General features: G+C 43.4%; 1 protein-coding gene across 10 annotated transcripts in view; it reads right to left on the bottom strand.

Moving 5' to 3' along the window:
• scel (sciellin) overlaps nucleotides 1–18,259 on the bottom strand; it is a 96,876-nt gene that overhangs the window by 6,389 nt on the left and 72,228 nt on the right. For all 10 annotated transcript variants that reach the window (XM_078221622.1, XM_078221627.1, XM_078221624.1 and 7 more), the window contains 7 exons: nucleotides 17,154–17,237; nucleotides 15,834–15,920; nucleotides 14,732–14,809; nucleotides 10,943–11,029; nucleotides 9,373–9,444; nucleotides 6,483–6,591; nucleotides 1,929–2,031 (listed from right to left, as the gene is read on the bottom strand). In XM_078221622.1, the coding sequence (XP_078077748.1) occupies nucleotides 1,929–2,031; nucleotides 6,483–6,591; nucleotides 9,373–9,444; nucleotides 10,943–11,029; nucleotides 14,732–14,809; nucleotides 15,834–15,920; nucleotides 17,154–17,237 (620 nt within the window). The remainder of the gene's footprint in view (nucleotides 1–1,928; nucleotides 2,032–6,482; nucleotides 6,592–9,372; nucleotides 9,445–10,942; nucleotides 11,030–14,731; nucleotides 14,810–15,833; nucleotides 15,921–17,153; nucleotides 17,238–18,259) is intronic.

The raw sequence follows: 18,259 nt of genomic DNA, 5'->3' as shown, positions 1-18,259 counted from the left end.
CAGTCTGAAAGACGTGCTGGTTAGGTGCATTGGCCATACTAAATTCTCCCTCAGTGTACCCGAACAGGCGCCAGAGTGTGGCGACTGGAGGATTTTCACAGTGGCTTCATGGCGATGTTAATGTAAGCCTACTTGTGACACTGATAAATAAATTAAACTAAATTAAACTATTGCCGTTGGCCACTTTGGTTGGCTGTGTCCCACGGAGGTTTCATCGCAATGTCTTCCACCTCCTACAATCCTATCCTGCCCACCCCATCCCTCCCCCCCAACCCCCCTGCTCTCCCGCCATTAGTCTACCCAACATGCCTGTCCTCAAAGCAATCGGTCACTAATGACAGCTGCAGTGTTGAGGTAGTGTTGCAAATGTTGAGGCTCCATTTGAACCTCTCAAACAGACGTGAAAGATCCCATTGTACTGTTTTACAGACAAGCCCTCCGTATTCGCAGGATCTGTTCAGATGAGGAGGATCGCAACAGACACCTACAGACGCTGAAAGATGCCCTCATAAGTACACAATATGGCGCTCGGCTCATCGATCGACAGTTCCGACGCGCCACAGCGACAAACCGCGCCGACCTCATCAGAAGACAAACATAGGACACGGAGGACAGAGTACCCTTCGTCGTCCAGTACTTTCCCGGAGCAGAGAAGCTACGACATCTTCTCCGGAGCCTTCAACATGTCATCGATGAAGACGAACATCTCGCCAAGGCCATCCCCACACCCCCACTGCTTGCCTTTAAACAACCACGCAATCTCAAACAGACATTGTGCGCTGCAAACTACCCAGCCTTCAGCAGAACAGTGACCACGATACCACACAACCCTGACACAGCAACTTCTGCAAGACGTGCTGGATCATCGACACAGATGCCATCATCTCAAGTGGGAACACCATCCACCAGGTACACGGTACATACTCTTGCGACTCGGCCAATGATGTCTACCTGATCCGCTGCAGGAAAGGATGTCCCGAGGCATGGTACATTGGGGAGACCACGCAGACGCTATGACAACGGACGAATGAACACCACTCGACAATCACCAGGCAGGAGTGTTCTCTTCCTGTTGGGGAACACTTCAGCGGTCATGGGCATTCGGCCTCTAATCTTCGGGAAAGCGTTCTCCAAGGCGGCCTTCACGACACACGACAACACAGAATCGCTGAGCAGAAACTGATAGCCAAGCTCCGCACACATGAGGACAGCCTCAACCGGGATCTTGGGTTCATGTCACACTATCTGTAACCCCCACAACTTGTCTGGGCTTGCAAAATCCCACTAGCTGTTCTGGCTTGAGACAATTCACACGTCTTTAACCTGTCATTATCCCTCTCTCCACTCGCATTGTCTGTACCTGTAAAGACGTAATTACCTGTAAAGACTCGCATTCCAACCATTATCTTGCAATTGAGTCTGTGTCTATATATGCCCTGTTTGAGAACCCAACTTCCACTCACCTGATGAAGGAGCAGTGCTCCGAAATCTCATGTTACCAAATAAACCTGTTGGACTTTAACCTGGTATTGTGAGACTTCTTACTGTTTTGAAGAAGAACAAAGATGTTGTTCTTGGTGTGCTGGTTTTCAATTTATCCCTCCAACACCATCAGAAAAAGATTTTGCCGGGCCAGCATCTCATTGCTGTTTGTGGGGGCTTGCCGTGGAGAAATTGGCTTCTTCAAGCATTGAATAAAAATTAATTTGGACATCCCTGCATTGAAAAATGCACTGGATAAATACAAGTTGACAAAGGGCAGGGGATTTTCTGGATGGGCTGAATGTTCCGATGTAACATTTGCTTTCTTGTGATTTGCGATAGCTTCTACGGACTGTTCCACAACAGCTGGAGCTTTTACTGAGATTTCAATGATTAAAAGAGCAAGATTTAATATTTTATGAAGCAAAGTTAACTCTGCCACTTACTCTTTACTTTATCGTAGCAGGGCTCGCAGTGTACGGTACGGTGGTGAACCCAGAAGCTGTCGCCAGCACTCAGATTTTCGAGAGAAGAGTTGCAAACTTGACACTGCAGTAAAATAAAACGTAATTCTAATTATTCTGTGAACCAGAGAACACTCCTTTGCAATCAATGAACTATTGCAGCAAGAGCAAATTAAATATGAGCGCACTTCTTCAAATTGGAACTAAAGGATAGTATTAAACTAGAAAGAGTGCAGGAAAGATTTACTAGGATGCTACCAGGACTTGATGGTTTGAGTTATAAGGAGAGGCTGGATAGACTGGGGCTTTTTTCCCTGGAGCGTAGGAGGCTGAGAGGTGATCTTATAGAAGTCGATGAAATAATGAGGGGCATAGATCAGCTAGATAGTCAATATCTTTTCCCAAAGGTAGGGGAGTCTAAAACTAGAGGGCAGAGGTTGAAGGTGAGAGGGAAGATTTACAAAAGGGTCCAGAGGGGCACTTTTTTCACTCAGAGGGTGGTGAGTGTCTGGAACGAGCTGACAGAGGCAGTAGTAGAGACAGGTACAATTTTGTCTTTTAAAACGCATTTAGACAGTTACATGGGTAAGATGGGTATAGAGGGATGTGGGCCAAATGGGACAATTGGGACTAGCTTAGTGGTAAAACTGGGCGGCATGGACAAGTTGGGCTGAAGGGCCTGTTTCCCTGCTGTAAACCTCTATGACTCTATGATGCTATAAATGATCTCCCATTATGTCAGTCATATCCCATGCTGGTCAAAGTATGGTTCTGATCTTAAGCTGCAATGGTGGAATAGTCTACAGCCTTTTCTCTTGTGTATTGGAAACATGATATGTGGAACAGACATTGGTTTGAGTTTAGAAGGATGAGGGGGATCTGATTGAAACTTACAGAATAGTGAAAAGCCTGGATAAAGTGGATGCGGGGAAGAGTTTTCCATTAGTAGGAGAGACTGGGATCCGAGGGCACATTCTCAGAGTAGAGGGACGACTCTTTAGAACCGTGATGAGGAGGAATTTCTTCAGCCAGAGGGTGATGAATCTGTGGAATTCATTGCCACAGAAGGCTGTGGAGTTCTGGTCATTCAGTGTATTTAAGACAGAGATAGATAGGTTCCTGATTGGTAAGGATCAAAGGCTACGGGGAAAAGGTGGGAGAATGAAATTTGAGAAACATATTAGCCACGGTCGAATGGCAGAGCAGACTTGATGGGCCAAATGGCCTAATTCTGTTCCTATATTTTATGATCTTGTGGTTAAAAATGAACAGAGCTTTATTAATGGTGTCTTCCATGGCTGCTTCTTCTCTCTTTGTTTTCTACGCTAGATCAATGATAACAGCTGGAATTTTCTGGCCGTTCACACTTTGCTGCCGCAGTAAGCGAGGACGGATAATTTGATGCTCATCTGAACCTCCGTTCCCTGCAGCGGGACCAGAGAATCCCACTGGCATGAACCGGAAAATTCCGGCCATTATTTCCGGTGCGTACCTTAATACAGCAAAGCTCTAGTGAACCAATTGGAATGTAGAGACCCATGTTAATACTCTGGGAACATGGGTTCCAATTTATATTATATTACAATCTAGAATTGAAAAGTAGTTTCAGCAATAGTAACTATGAAACAATCATCGATTGTCGTAAAAGCCCACCTGGTTCACCAGTGTCCTTGATGGAAAGTAATCTGCTGCACTTACCATGCAAAATTATAAGTCATATATAAAGGAGGGTAACTTTTGGTCAAATTAAGATTCAGCGATGAAAAGCAAAAAAGTAGAGAGTTTGCTGTATGAGTCCTTCACTGTTGTTTATGGTTGAGGCATTCCTTCAAAAGTCTAACTATTTTTTTACCTGGGATGTTTGGAATTTTGACATCGAAACATAGAAACTAGAAGCAGGAGAAGGCCATTTGGCCCTTCGAGCCTGCCCCGCCATTCATCTTGATCATGGCCAATCATCAAATTCAATATCTTGATTCCCCCCCTTCCTCTAATATCCCTTGATCCCATTAGCCCCAAGAGCTATGTCTAATTTCTTCTTGAAATCAAACAATGTTTTGGCCTCAACTACATTTGGTATTTCCAAATGTAGTTGATACCAGTCAACATCTCCTTCAGAACTTTTCTGGCATTTGACACCAGCATGAAATAATCAGGCAAAGTTTGGTTCAATTGAGATTAATTTCAAAATGTAACAGGGAAATGGTCTTGAACTTGAGAACAGCAGGGAGAGCGATGGTGTTACTTGTCCATTATGCAGACTTCTTCTTTTGCCTGTCTTTTGCGCACCAAATGTTTCTTCTATCTCTACATATCTAAGATGGCTTCTATATCATGTGATTGGCCTTCACCGCACAGTCATTGTTCGCCCTGGCAGTGGGATTTCTCTTACCTGTTTTAGAAGATCTACAGATTAATAGTGGCCTCCAACTAATGAGAAGGTGAATGTCTTGCATCCTGTCAGGCATTGTGATAACTAAAGATCAGTGTCTCAACTAAGCAGGATGTGATTATAGCAGATAGGGATCCTAAACATCCTTCTTGCATTAAAGCTTTGCTAATCTCTCATTGTTCCTGGCAGTTTCTGTAGTCAAAAAGTATAATGTCCCATTTCCTTCTGTTTCGGAGAGAATGCAGATGGACAGAGTAAAGTCCATCAGGATAACTGCCATATCTCCTGGCAAATCCACATTCAGACATTTACAGAATTGACCAATCTATAAGTCAGATGATTTCTACAGCCATTTTAAACATTAGTGCCTTGCTTGGCAAAACTTCGTTAAAATAGTTTAATGTGTATCTGACCAGCCGATGAAATTAAATATTAATATTCTGCATGCACATATCACATCATCATAACACCGCATGGGGCGGCACGGTGGCACAGTGGTTAGCACTGTTGCCTCACAGCACCAGGGATCCGGGTTCAATTCCTGGCTTGGGTCACTGTCTGTGTGGAGTTTGCACATTCTTCCCGTGTCTGCGTGGGTTTCCTCCGAGTACTCCAATTTCCTCCCACACTCCAAAGATGAGCGGGTTGGGTTGATTGGTCATGCTAAATTGCCCCTTAGTGTCAGGAGATTAGCAGGGCAAATATGTGGGATTGCAGGAATAGGGCCTGGGTGAGATTGTGGCCGGTGCAGACTCGATGGGCTGAATGGCCTCCTTCTGCACTGTAGGTATTCTACGATTCGATTATTTTTTTGAAACAGCCTAGCAAGCCAATCAGTTCAAGGCCACTTATGGATGGACAACAAAGGTTGGCCTTGCTGATGATGCATCAAAAAATAAAAATAAACTTGATGTCAATTATTGGTTAACAATTGGGAAGAGAATTTACAGATTGGCAAATGCTTGTAATTCCCCAAACTCAGTCTATTGGGAAGTGATTAGATATCAAAGTGAGGAAGAACAGTCAGGAAATCCCTGGCTTGTTTTCTCTTCAGGGAAACACTTTTGTCAAAATCATGCCTGCAGTTTAATGCCTGTGGAATGACAGATGTACGCTTGACTTGCAACTGTTTCATGTAGATCAGGCGTATCTAACTCACAGCCCAGACTGTGGCCTGAGATTGGGGGTGCCACACACACACCGTCTTACTTTAATGGTCATTTTTATTCATTATTCTTTTCTTTAAATTATCAATTCATTGCTTTAATGTTTCTTTACTTTTGCTCAGCAAGTTGTTTCATTTCCTTATAGTCAACTTTTTTTTAAAAATCCTGTATCTTCCTATGTTCATATTTTTCCAAAATCTGCTCATTGGCCCCTTGAATGAGAAAAAAATGGAAGTGTGATCCCCCCCATCCCCTTGCCCCCCCACTCCATGCAAGAACGTGGAACAATCCTGATGCAGATGGTTAAACAGACATAAAGGGGTTAATTTTGACTTTGGATCAAATTCTGCCTCTTGTGATATACTGTGAGCCCAAAGTCAAAATTATGCAAAATGTTATACTTCACATGTGAGTCTGTGGCGCTACACATGGTGGTTTCTCGATAGTGACCAAGTTTTGAAGGAGGGATTGATTAATCCTGAGTAGATATCCTTCATTTTCCCAATGGAGTGACTGGGAAAAGGTGAGCACATCTCATCATATTGCTGTGCACTACTTGGCAAATAAGTTTAAGTTTATTTATTAGTGTCACAAGTAGGCTTACATTAACACTGCAATGAAGCTACTGTAAAATCCCCTAGTCGCCACACTCCGCCATCTGTTCGGGTACACAGAGGGAGAATTTAGCATGGCCAATACACCTAACCAGCACGTCTTTCAGACTGTGGGAGGAAACTGGAGCACTTGGAAACACACGCAGACACGGATTGAAAGTGCAGACTCTGCACACACAGTGACCCAAGCCGGGAATCGAACCCAGGCCCCTGTGAGGCAGCGGTGTTAACTACTGTGACATCGTGCTGGGCTTGAAAACAATGTTAAAGTTCAAAAATTACATTAGTTGTTAGTGAGGGTTAGCTATGACAGCACGTGAATCTATAAGAAGCAATTTTATTATTCCACAACACCATCTTGTACCTTAAAGCACGTTGCATGGCAATTAATGTTCAGTTCCTCCAAGATCATTTTGGGAGTCTGATTGATGGGCTTGTAGCAATGGCTGCATAGGTTTTTATCCTTGGATCTCCTGCAAACCAAACACCAGAGTTTAATACGAGCACAATCAAACATGACTTCAAAGTTATTGGCAAGGCACTGGAAGATCACCATTGGTGCCTGCCCTTATACTCAAAGCAATTCACCTGCTTCCAAGACAAGAAGATCAAGGAGAGAAAAAAGTGAAGGTGAAGCATAATTTTATCTTTTTCTGATCGCATTTGCTATCCCGTGTGGAGACACATTTTGTAGTCTAGGGTGAAAAATTTACAAACCGCAAATCGTTTTGTGAAATGTGGCTGAGAATGAAACTGGCACAGATAGGCACCGTGCATTTGCCATTGCCACATGCTGGGTACAGATTTGAATCTTACTTCAGACAGTCCCCTGTCTGAGCTGCAAGTGCAAAGCAGAGACTGCCACATTTGCCAACCAAAGAACAAAGGGAAAAAATAACTATGGGGTGGGATAATCCTGCTTCGGGGGTCCCTGACTTCTCTGATCAGAGAGCAGCACTGGTATATATCATATGCCAGCCATGTCAGTCACAAGCATCATTGCAGGCAGTCAAAGAAGAAAGAAGTAAAAACAAAATCCGGAAAACTGAAGACAAATTTATCCACCTGATGATGGCAAAGGGTTGAATTTTCGCCACCGAGGCCAGTAACTCAAGCCAGGAAATTTCCCGACTCGCCACACTTACCTCAGCAGAAAGTGCCCCAGATGGCGTGACCTTTGCTCTGGGGACAGAGGGCGGGATGGATTCAGGCCCTCTCCCCCGGGAAGCAGAGCAAAGGCAGCCACTGGCCGAGGCAGTTTGATTACAAGGCCTGATTCGGTTTTCTGGTGCTTCATCCCAGTTATTTGGTTACATTTTAGGCTGTCTAACCCTAACCTGTTACATTCCATCATCCCACCCCCCACCTATTTCCTATGCCACCTTCATGCATCCATGCCAACTCATGTCACTCCCAATGTCCACTTATCACCCCCATCCCAAATCAATACCAACTTAAGACTCCACCGACCCCCAATGGCCTCTCATACTGTCCATGCCAACTTACGGTCCTTTCATGCCATCAACCCAGTATACATTATGTATCAAATCAATGAAGTCTATAGTGACAATGACATGTATGAAAATGGTTAAAAATACCACCAAATCATAAATCTATAACCCTATAACAGTGTAAAAAAATCCATTTAAGTATCCATTTAAGTATCAATAACAAACTTAACATCTCTTAATCATGTGCAAATAAGCATTACGACATTGACAAAAGAGACCACAAGACACATAACGTTTTATAACCACATAAAGATGTCAATCAAGTTATTAATTTCCTTAGGCAGTGGAAACAAACTCTACTTACCTAATCCTTTTAAGAGTCTGAGCACCTCAGCTAAGCAGCTATAGTGAGGAGCTGTTGGGTGGCACCATTAGTTGGCATGGAACAAGCATAGGTAAGGCTTTTGAAGTTAGCTCTCAAAAGTTCCCCAAATCTAGACTATGGTTTATAAGTCCTCTGAGGTCTATAAACCATCAGTCATGGAGAAGCTGCCCGACTACTAAAATTCCCGAGAGGGGTGGGTGCTTGGAGATGCCTCCCTCCACAATGGGGAAGTCCAGCTGAGATGTAAAGGTACTGGGGTCATTATCCACACACTTATCCTGCACCAGTGAAAATTGACAGTGCGAGAAGGAGACAGGACTCCTGGAATCGGGTCTTGCCAATCTTTTTTAAATGGCTCCAGAGACCTCATGACTCCGCAAGAATCCAGCCCAAAGTACCAATCACTGCAATTTAACCAATAATTTTAACAAAAAATAATTCCACGTGCTCGGAAGCTGTATTCCAGGTATTATCTAAACAAGCACAAAATAGTATAAATTAGGATTCTCACAGCTATCGTGGATCTGGGAGGGCAGCACCAGGGTACATGCTTGGCCAGGGAGCGAGGATTTGGGGGCAGAAGGGGTAAGGGGACATAAATTCTGTTCCTTCCTGCCTGAAATCCATGTTGATGACTAATCAGATGGAAACATCTTGGGGCTGGATTTTTCCAGTGGGCCTCAGAACCCTGCCATTAGGTGTGGATCAGAAACCCGTATTGTGTGGGAAGCTGTGAATCAATGTGACCTTCCCTGGAGAACCAAATGGTCACATGTTGTTTTCTGGTTGGGCTGGATGGCCAAGAGACCTTCCAGCTTGGAAGGAACAGCAAGTTACCAAGACATCCTCTCTCCAACTTTTAAAACTTTGAAATAAAAAATGATGTTGGGGAAACCCTTCTATCGGGCGGCATGTATCCGGGCAGATATAGGAACCTCTAAGCCTGCCGGGAGTGTTGGCCTCCAGTCTGCCATCTTCCAGCAGAAAAACTGGCCTCCACCATCTCTGGGAACCTAGAGATTAACTGGAAAATCCCAGTCCCACCATCTCCTCAATTCCTTCTGGGAAAATGGCCCAGGCAGGTTGGAACTGGGGAACAGGTATGCAGGGGGCTCAAAATCCAGACTAAGTCTGCTTCACCCTTGTTTCATGACCTTTTCGAAAGGGATGGTTGGTGCTTTTGCATCTATTGGCCGGAAGAAAGCCTTTAAAATCTGAAGTGCCCCATGAAACTTTCGTTCCAATGAGTTAAACTCAGACAACCTTCATTTACATGTGATTGTGCACTGGACCATAAATTATATTCTTATCAGCAATAGAGAAGTAGGTCAGAACATTGAACAAGCACGTCAATAAATCGGGCAAAGTCTCGATGGTACAAAATCGAAGTGTTCAATAATAATGATTTTCTTTCTTACTGTTCAGCGCTGGTGAAGGCAGTAGTTAAACTGATCACTTTTGCGGGAATCTTGCCATCTGAAAGAGATGAGCTACAGAAAAAAACAGTGAATTGCATTAGTTATTGTGTGATTATCTTTTAAGATCTATATTTCTTTTTCACGAGCCGATTTTTGGACCTACATCTGGCACCTTGCAGGCAGCACATATCCCCATCAAGAAAGACAAGGTTAGTACAAAACCAGGCCTTTGGTCTTGTTAGAAATTCAGCTGCTAGAGGTTGCTTCCCTCAGCAGCAGCCAAAATGTTAGAAGGTAGGTGGGTAGATGATGGAGGGGCAGACGTAGAGGATGGGATTATGAGTGAGGGGTGGGGGGATTGCGGTGGCTGGTGACAGTTAGAGAAGTTAACATAGAATCCTACAGTGCAGAAGGAGGCCATTCAGCCCATCGAGTCTGCACCGACCACAATCCCACCCAGGCCCTATTCCCATAACCCCATGTATTTACCCTAACTAGTCCCCTGACACTAATGGGCAATTTGGCATGGCCAATTCACCTAACCCACACATCTTTGGTCTGTGGGAGGAAACCGGAGCACCCGGAGGAAACCCATGCTGACATGGGGAGAATTTACAAACTCCACACAGACAGTGACCCAAACCAGGAATTGAACCCAGGTACCTGGCGCTGTGAGGCAGCAGTGCTAACCACAGTGTCACTGTGCCGCCCAACTGTTGGGGCAATTGGTGGCTCACTCCTTTATTTGCAAAGGCTGTAGAGTCCTGAGAGGAGCCAGACATGTGAAATGCCCTGGTTCAATTTTAGATCGGATATTTTCTAGGGTTTTGTTTGGGACAGTGGGCATTGGCCTGAGAAATCGGGACCTTGAACACCCAAAAACAGGTGCAACAAGATCCAGTTGTAAGGAATTTCCATTCCTCTGACTCTGACCTCCTGAATGCACACAACCATCTATTATCAATTGTCTAGAATTATCTCCATCTCCAAGAGAGTTTAGTGGCCAAGAAACCTGGAAGGCTGCACCAGAATGGAGTGATTGGAGAAATCCCAAATATTGGGCCCTTTAACTCATTGCCATCATGTTAGTGCTGAGAGGGGGGGGGGGGATGCCAATGCGAAGGCAGAAAAAATGGGCCGTTGCTAGTGCCCTTGCGGCAATTGAAGGACTGAGAGTCTTGGGGGTGAGATGGGAGGTATTGCAAGGTTCAGAGAGGGGGATGGGGTTGAGGGAGAAATTGGTACTAAAGAAATTCTGAGCAGACACATTGGCAAAAAAACTTCACCAAGAAATATGGCAGCGTTAAATGTCATTTTAGAAACACATTTTAGATGAGAAATATCAACATGGCACTTTTAATTTGCGATAAATTCCTCTGTGTCATTAAATCCTACTACAAACTCCATTCGGAATGGCCAGTTGCCGCTCTTTGTCAAGCTTCCACTCTGTGGGGCATTGCAAGGACGTTTTAACGTATTTGGCTTTTTGATCAGAAATGAAGTGTAGGCATCTCAGATTCTAAAGTAGTTAGATGCTTAAGGCGTAAAGAATTCCCAACAAAGGGAGTACCTGGAATTCCTATTCTTCTGCTGAGTATAACTCGGTGCTTGGTAGGATGGTGGTTCATCAGCATCAGCAATTTGCTTAGTTGGAAGGCTGCGATATAAACATAATTGATAATTTGTTGTGTCTCAGTAAAACATATTCTGCTCAGTATTCCCTTTCATATTCGCATATTTTTCTTTGTCTTTAATGTTTTCAACATATCAGACCAGATTCACCTCATTAATATTTATCTGCTTATCACTCAGCTGATAACACAATTGGTAATTTTACCTCGACAAATCTTCAGACACGGTTATGCATAGAAATCAAAGTGTATCATGGTACAAGTCAGCCATTGCAATAGGATGCCAACTTCCATCCCTCCCTCCACAGAACTATTTGGGTTTTGCCTTGTGTGCTTAACAACCTGAGTGAAGTAAGTATAACACAGTCTTCCTGCAATGTAGTCAATGGAATTGTTACAGTATGAACGTTGCATCTTTAACATCAACCATTCAGCTATTTTGTTTGACATTCATCACTTCTACGTGCTGCTTTCTTTCCACCATTTATTGTTTATTTGTCAGTTTTGGTGCCGCTTACTGCCAGAAAACAGAAGTAGCTTTAAATCATCTACATTTGTATTTGTGAGTATGAGAAACGAGGTATAGCTTTAAGCAAGTTTAATTTTGCGTTTATGTGTAAGAAAGGGTTAAACTTTAGTTAGTTTCATGTTAAACCAAGGTGCTGCATGTTTGTAGGACTTGGTCACTTTAAACGTGAGGTGGCATGGTGGCACAGTGGTTAGTATTGCTGCCTTACAGCGCCAGGGATCCGAGTTCAATTCCGGCCTCAGGTGAATGTGTGTGTGGAATTTGCATATTCTCCCCGTGTCTGCGTGGGTTTCCTCTGGGTACTCCGGTTTTCTCCCACAGTCCAAAGATGTGCAGGTTAGGTTGATTGGCCATGCTAAATTGCACCTTAGTGTCAGGGGGACTATCAGGATAAATATGTGGGGTTATGGGGATAGGGCCTGGGTGGGATTGTGGTTGGTGCAGACTGAATGGACCGAATGGCCTCTTTCTGTAGTGTAGGGATTCTATGATGATTCTATGATTCTAAACATTGCCTGCATTGTGAATAGATAGTTTACGATGTGAAAAAAATAAGATTTAAAGAAAAACTAGGTTGTTGCTTAGGAACCAGAAGGCACCCTATGTTAGAAAGAAGTTTTGAGTTTAATTTTAAGCTGGACCCAGAAAGAGCTGGGACAGGACAGGGGAGCTGCAAAAATCAAACTTCCCGAAAGAACAAAGGAAAATCCAAAAACCAGTGAGTTGGGACAAAAGATGTCTCAGGAAGACAGTTAAGATAAAGGAACAAAGAAGCTGAACAAGGTCCTGTTGGGTGAAGTTAAAGTAAAAAGCAAAGGAATTGCTCTGAGTTGAAGAGACAGCTGCAAGACCCAGATTTAAAATAAAAAGCCAGGCATCTGAGGTAAATCAAAAGTGTGGTGATATCTTAATGCAGCCTGTGAAGCAGGAGTGTTCCATTGGTATGATTGGGTACCTGAGAGATTGTGTGGAAGCTTGAAAGCACATGGTAATCCAAAGCATAGGAATAAAGAAAGGAGGGATTGAAGGCCTGGAAGTGGATCCTTGGTGAAGGCATCTGAGAGAATGCTTTGTTTGCGAAATGATTCTGAGGCTTGGTTTTCTGAGAGTGGATTTTGGAAACACTTGTGTGGAAGTTAGAGTTCCAGGGAAACCAGTCGGCTCAGTGTGTTAAGAATTCTGGTGGAGGGATTTTGATGAAAGATCTGCACAAATTGCATTGAGTGGCACCTGTCAGAGTGTGGTGTGTCTGACCACATTTCACTTATGGGCTTACATGGACTGTGTATTTACTGAGAACATTAGAATTTAAGATATGTTTTATATCTGGTGTTATCTATTCAAATCTGTGTACATGTGTAAAGATATAGGTGGGGTGAAGGAGTAGTGCATAACAGTCAAGCTTTTCTTGATGAATAAATGTTTTATTGCTTGTTAAAAGTCAGTTGGCAGATCGGTAACTATGTTAATCTACATCTCTAAACAAAAAATATAAGTTACAGTCAACTGAGCCAGGATTCCATCCTGGGACCTGACTGTCCAGGATTAACTTCAGCTGGGATCATAGATCATAGGATCCCTACAGTACAAAAGGAGGCCATTCAACCCATCGAGTCTGTACCGACCACAATCCTACCCAGGCCCTATTCCCATAACCCCACACATTTACCCTGCTAATCCCCCTGACACTAGGATCAATTTTAGCACGGCCAATCAACCTAACCTGCACATCTTTGGACTGTGAGAGGAAACTGGAACATCCGGGGGAAACACACGCAAACACAGGGAAAACGTGCAAACTCCACACAGACAGTGACCAAGGACGGAATCGAACCTGGGTCCCTGGTGCTATGAGGCAGCAGTGCTAACTACCGTGCCGCCCACATGGGATTATAACATTACCTGTGTATCTTCACATTAGCAAAACCATACAGGCATACAGAACTTCAGTCTACACTAGGAAAGGTGGATGGACCCAAGCTCGTTGTTTTGTGCACCACACATTCCTCGATATACTTAAGTGATCTTAACACCAGTACTGGTGAAATGATGACCGATGTCAAGTAATCTCTAAGATGTAGATACCCAAAATGTAGATACCCATTTTGTGAAGCACCTCATCAGCAATATTAAATGATTATAACATTTACCTCCACAGAAAGAACATCCAGCCGAACATGGTATCAGCTTTGAATAAAGAGTTTCAACAGAATTTTGAAGCATTAATGAGCCCAAAATTCTATTTACACTTTCCTCCATTGCTAAGACATTAGTTGGATTCTAATGTCGTAAGAAAAAAAAACAGTGGGTTGAACTGACAAGAAACAAAGCATTTTATGGGTCTTATTGGCAATCCAGTGGCCATTCTTCATGTGTGAGTCTAACCAATGAGTGTCATCAAGATTATTCCTACGTGCAGAGGTACTGAGAGTAAAACTGATCAGGAATCATAGAATCTCTACAGTGCAGAAAGAGGCCATTCAGCCCATCGAGTCTGTACCGATTCTCCGACAGAGCATCTTTCCCTGGCCGCATCACTGTAACCTCATGTTTTTACCCTGATAATCCCCCTGACACCAAGGGGCAATTTAGCATGGCCAATCAACCTAACCCACACATCTTTGGACTGTGGGAGGAAACCGGAGCACCCGAAGTAAACCCATGCAGACATGGGGAGAACATGCAAACTGCACACAGACAGTCACCCAAGGCTGGAATCAAACTAGGCTCCCTGTTGCTGTGAGGCAGCAGTGCTAACCACGGTGCTACCGTGCCGCCCAAGAAGCTGACATATCAAGGGGTCATCGGGCACACGCAGGATTTTTCTGCATCCCAGGGACAATGAGGTTTTCACCACTCCGGCTGCAGTCTGCTGACTCAGCAAAAACCACTGATCCACCAGAAAGGATGGGGCTGTATTGGTATGAAGATACACAGGTATGTTATAATCCCAGTCAGGTCCCAGAATGGAACCCTGGCTCAATTGACCGTAACACATATTTTTTGTTTAGAGATGTAAATTAACATCGTTACCGGACTGCCAACTGACTTTTAACAAGGAATAAAACATTTATTCATCAAGAAAAGATTAACTGTAATGCACGACTCCTTCACCCCACCTATGTCTTTACACAGCCCAGAATGGAGAAGGCACACAGAGAGAAGAGGAGAAATAGCAGATGGGGATTGATATAAATACCTGTTTTCCTTGTAGGATGACCGAGAAATCTTCTGTTCTGGTTCTGCAATTGGGCTTTTTTCATTGAGTGAATTAGAGCTGAAACAGATAAGCATCCATGAAGATTTTCCACGCTAATTGCATGTGTACATCTCGCTGAACACATTTACTATAAACTGATGAAGTGTCGCCACATCCCACATCTGAATTATTAAAGGATTTACCAAGAGTCTGAGGGGTAATGTTAGCTTCAGTCAATTGTGTGAAATGGAAGATATCAGATTAACTGAGGGCATATAATAGAGTTAGAATAATAAAAATTATATTATGGTTAAAATTACCCCCATATGTGATTTACAAAAGCTTTAGCTCATTAGTTTGGACAAAATGAATCGGAATGTTTACTTTGATTGACATCTTTATGAAGTTACAATACATTATTCTTTTTGTGATCTCTTTTGTCAATGGCTAATGATTAAAAGGTATGAAGCAAGTAAAGCTTCTATTCCCCAAAAAAGTCCATCTGATAGACATTTTAAAGGGTTGTAGGAACATTGGTTTTCTTCAAAGCAGATTTCTGAATGAGTGTTATATTCCTCAGAATTTTAAAACTTCCCATTGTTAAATGGCTCATTGGTACATAGTGCACATTGGATGAGTGGGCTATGGATGCCATGGAGATGACATGGAGGCAGTGAAGGGGTTAGGAAAGATTTGGAGGTGGCATGGAGTTGGCGTGATTGTGACATGGAGTCCATGGAGGTATAGAAGGGACATGGATAAAAATCTTTTAAACTTGCTTGAATCTAAACGGTGGTGTGTGACTCTTTCGAGGGGTCATGAACCATGAGTGTTCCAGTTGGCCAAACTCCATGAAAATTGTGACAATGGAGCTGGCCAGGTCTGGAATGAACCTACACCTTTATCTTGTGCCAAAGAAAATTGCCAACACCACCAAATTACAGTACAACTAAACTCTATATAGATTTTACACTTTTTAAGTTAAGCTTTAACTTGCTGTTCTTGAAACACATGCTAATTAGTTCATTTTAGACCATAATGAAGACAGGGTTGGTTGTAGCTGGCCCCCTATGAAATGTTGAGAGAGATGCACATTAAGTACCTGGAGGTCCTGCTTGTTTTGGTGTAAGAGGTTGGTGACTTATAGGCTGAAGATTCATCTTTGGGAAGAGCTTGCTCGATCGTGGACCTAAGGTTAAAAAAAAACAATGAGTGATTTATTCTGTAGCTTTGTTTATACAATTTAATTGCCATTTTCTGATACTTTATCCTGCATCAATGTACATCCTGTGAAACACTGGTTTTCAGTGCAAAAGACACTTGGACCCATTTTTTTACATTGCTTTTCCCACAGTCTTTTGCACCAATTCCATTAAAGCTCTACTGTTTAATTGCAACATTCCACCCCCATCCCAAAGACTGGGGAACATGAGTTTCCTGTATTTAGGTCAGTTATAAACAAATTTTAGTCTCAGCATGATCCGATCTCATATTTCTGGTGTTTCATGGTGATGTCATGGAATCATAGAATCCCTACAGTGCAGAATGAGGCCATTTGGCCCATTGAGTCTGCACCGACAATAATCCCACCCAGGCCCTATCCCCATAACCCCACATATTTGCCCCGCTAATAGAGTCATAGAGGTTTATAGCATGGAAACAGGCCCTTCGACCCAACTTGTCCATGCTGCCCCTTTTTTTAACCACTAAGCTAGTCCCAATTTCCCGCATTTGGCCCATCTTTCTCCATACCATCTTACCCATGTACCTGTCTAAACACTTGTTAAAAAACAAAATTGTACCTGCCTTTACTACTACCTTTGGCAGCTTGTTCCAATCTCTCTAACCTACGCATCCCGGGACACCAAGGAGCAATTTAGCATGGCCAGTCAACCTAACCTGCATATCTTTGGACTGTGGAGGAAACCGGTGCACCCAGAGGAAACCCACACAGACACAAGGGAGAACGTGCAGACTCCGCACAGACAGTGACCCAAGCTGGGATTCGAACCCAGGAGCTGTGAGGCAGCAGTGCTAACCACTGTGCCATCATATTGTTTCATTGCTCCTCACTGAGACTGCCATTTTGTTCCTTTTGTCGCTGAAAGCATTTCCACGGCATCAGAATGAGTAACTTTAAAGAATGAAAGGCCTCCATGATTGAATTTCTTAAGCCTGTTCCGGAAAGATCTTTTTTTTGCTGGGCTTCAAATGTTTAATCTTCCAGCATAAAAAAAAACAAAATATTGCAGAAGCCCCTCACTTTCCTTGAGCCCTGATCATATAGAGATTTCTGCTCATTTGACCATGCTCATTTTGGCACTGTTCTTCCGCCATGAAAGTGGTAGGATTCAACCTACTTGAGACATCCATTGAATAGCGAATGGAATTGTAACAAATGCTTTGCAGTGCAAGACAATACCTGGTGCTTCTCAGAATGGAATCAGGAGATGATTTTGTGATTGTAGTGGTGGTAGATTCGACATTCTCCCAGTCTCCACTTTTTCTGTTAAAAGGAGACAAGGTGCAACTCAAACAGTGTAGCATAAATTATAAGAATACAACTTTTTAGAATTCTCCATTCAGCACTACTAAAGAGTCTCCTGCTGCTTCCCTGATAGCCTCAGAGTAAAAATGTGCATGTTAGGTTGATTGGCCATGCTAAATTGCTCCCACATGTCTGCTATAAAATATCTGCCCCTTGATTGGCCTTGCGAACTCCAGCAGGGTCCAAGCTGGTAGCCACTGGTGTTCGTAGCCTTACAACTACTGCTTATGATATCTGGCCAAAATTTGATTCCTTCATTGGGCGAGCTTGTCTGTAGGGGTGAGAGGTTCCAGTTGCTAGCCGCAATTATTTAAATAAGGCCTAAGGACAAATTTTTTATAATGCTCAGGGCAATTGAAATACTTTTTTTTAGGTCATATTTATTTGATTTTCCCACCACAGCTCATGGAGAAGACTAACTTCATAGAAATCATAGAAACCCTACAGTACAGAAAGAGGCCATTCGGCCCATCGAGTCTGCACCGACCACGATCCCACCCAGGCCCTACCCCCATATCCCTACATATTTTACTCACTAATCCCTCTAATCTACGCATCCCAGGACACTAAGGGGCAATTTTAGCATGGCCAATCAACCTAACCCGCACATCTTTGGACCGTGGGAGGAAACCGGAGCACCCGGAGGAAACCCACGCAGACACGAGGAGAATGTGCAAACTCCACACAGACAGTGACCCAAACCGGGAATCAAACCCAGGTCTCTGGAGCTGTGAAGCAGAAGTGCTAACCACTGTGCTACCGTGCCGCCCAATAGATAACTTGAAAGATAATCGCAAAATCTCAGCTAGGGGAGCAGCCAAAGGCTAAAATTGACACAGTGCCTTGGCAATAGGGACAGGAAAGGTCATCCAGAGTTTGTAACCTGAATTGGATCCTACTCTACAGTATTAACCAGTGACTTCTGTTGAACAGTGGACATGAATGGGCATGTTTTGAGGACAGTGTTGGGTTTGGTTTTG

This window comes from Mustelus asterias, chromosome 10 (genome assembly GCF_964213995.1).
Source record: "Mustelus asterias chromosome 10, sMusAst1.hap1.1, whole genome shotgun sequence".
NCBI lineage: Eukaryota > Metazoa > Chordata > Chondrichthyes > Carcharhiniformes > Triakidae > Mustelus > Mustelus asterias.
Note: the sequence above shows the minus strand (reverse complement) of the source record. Positions and strands in the feature narration are given on the sequence as shown.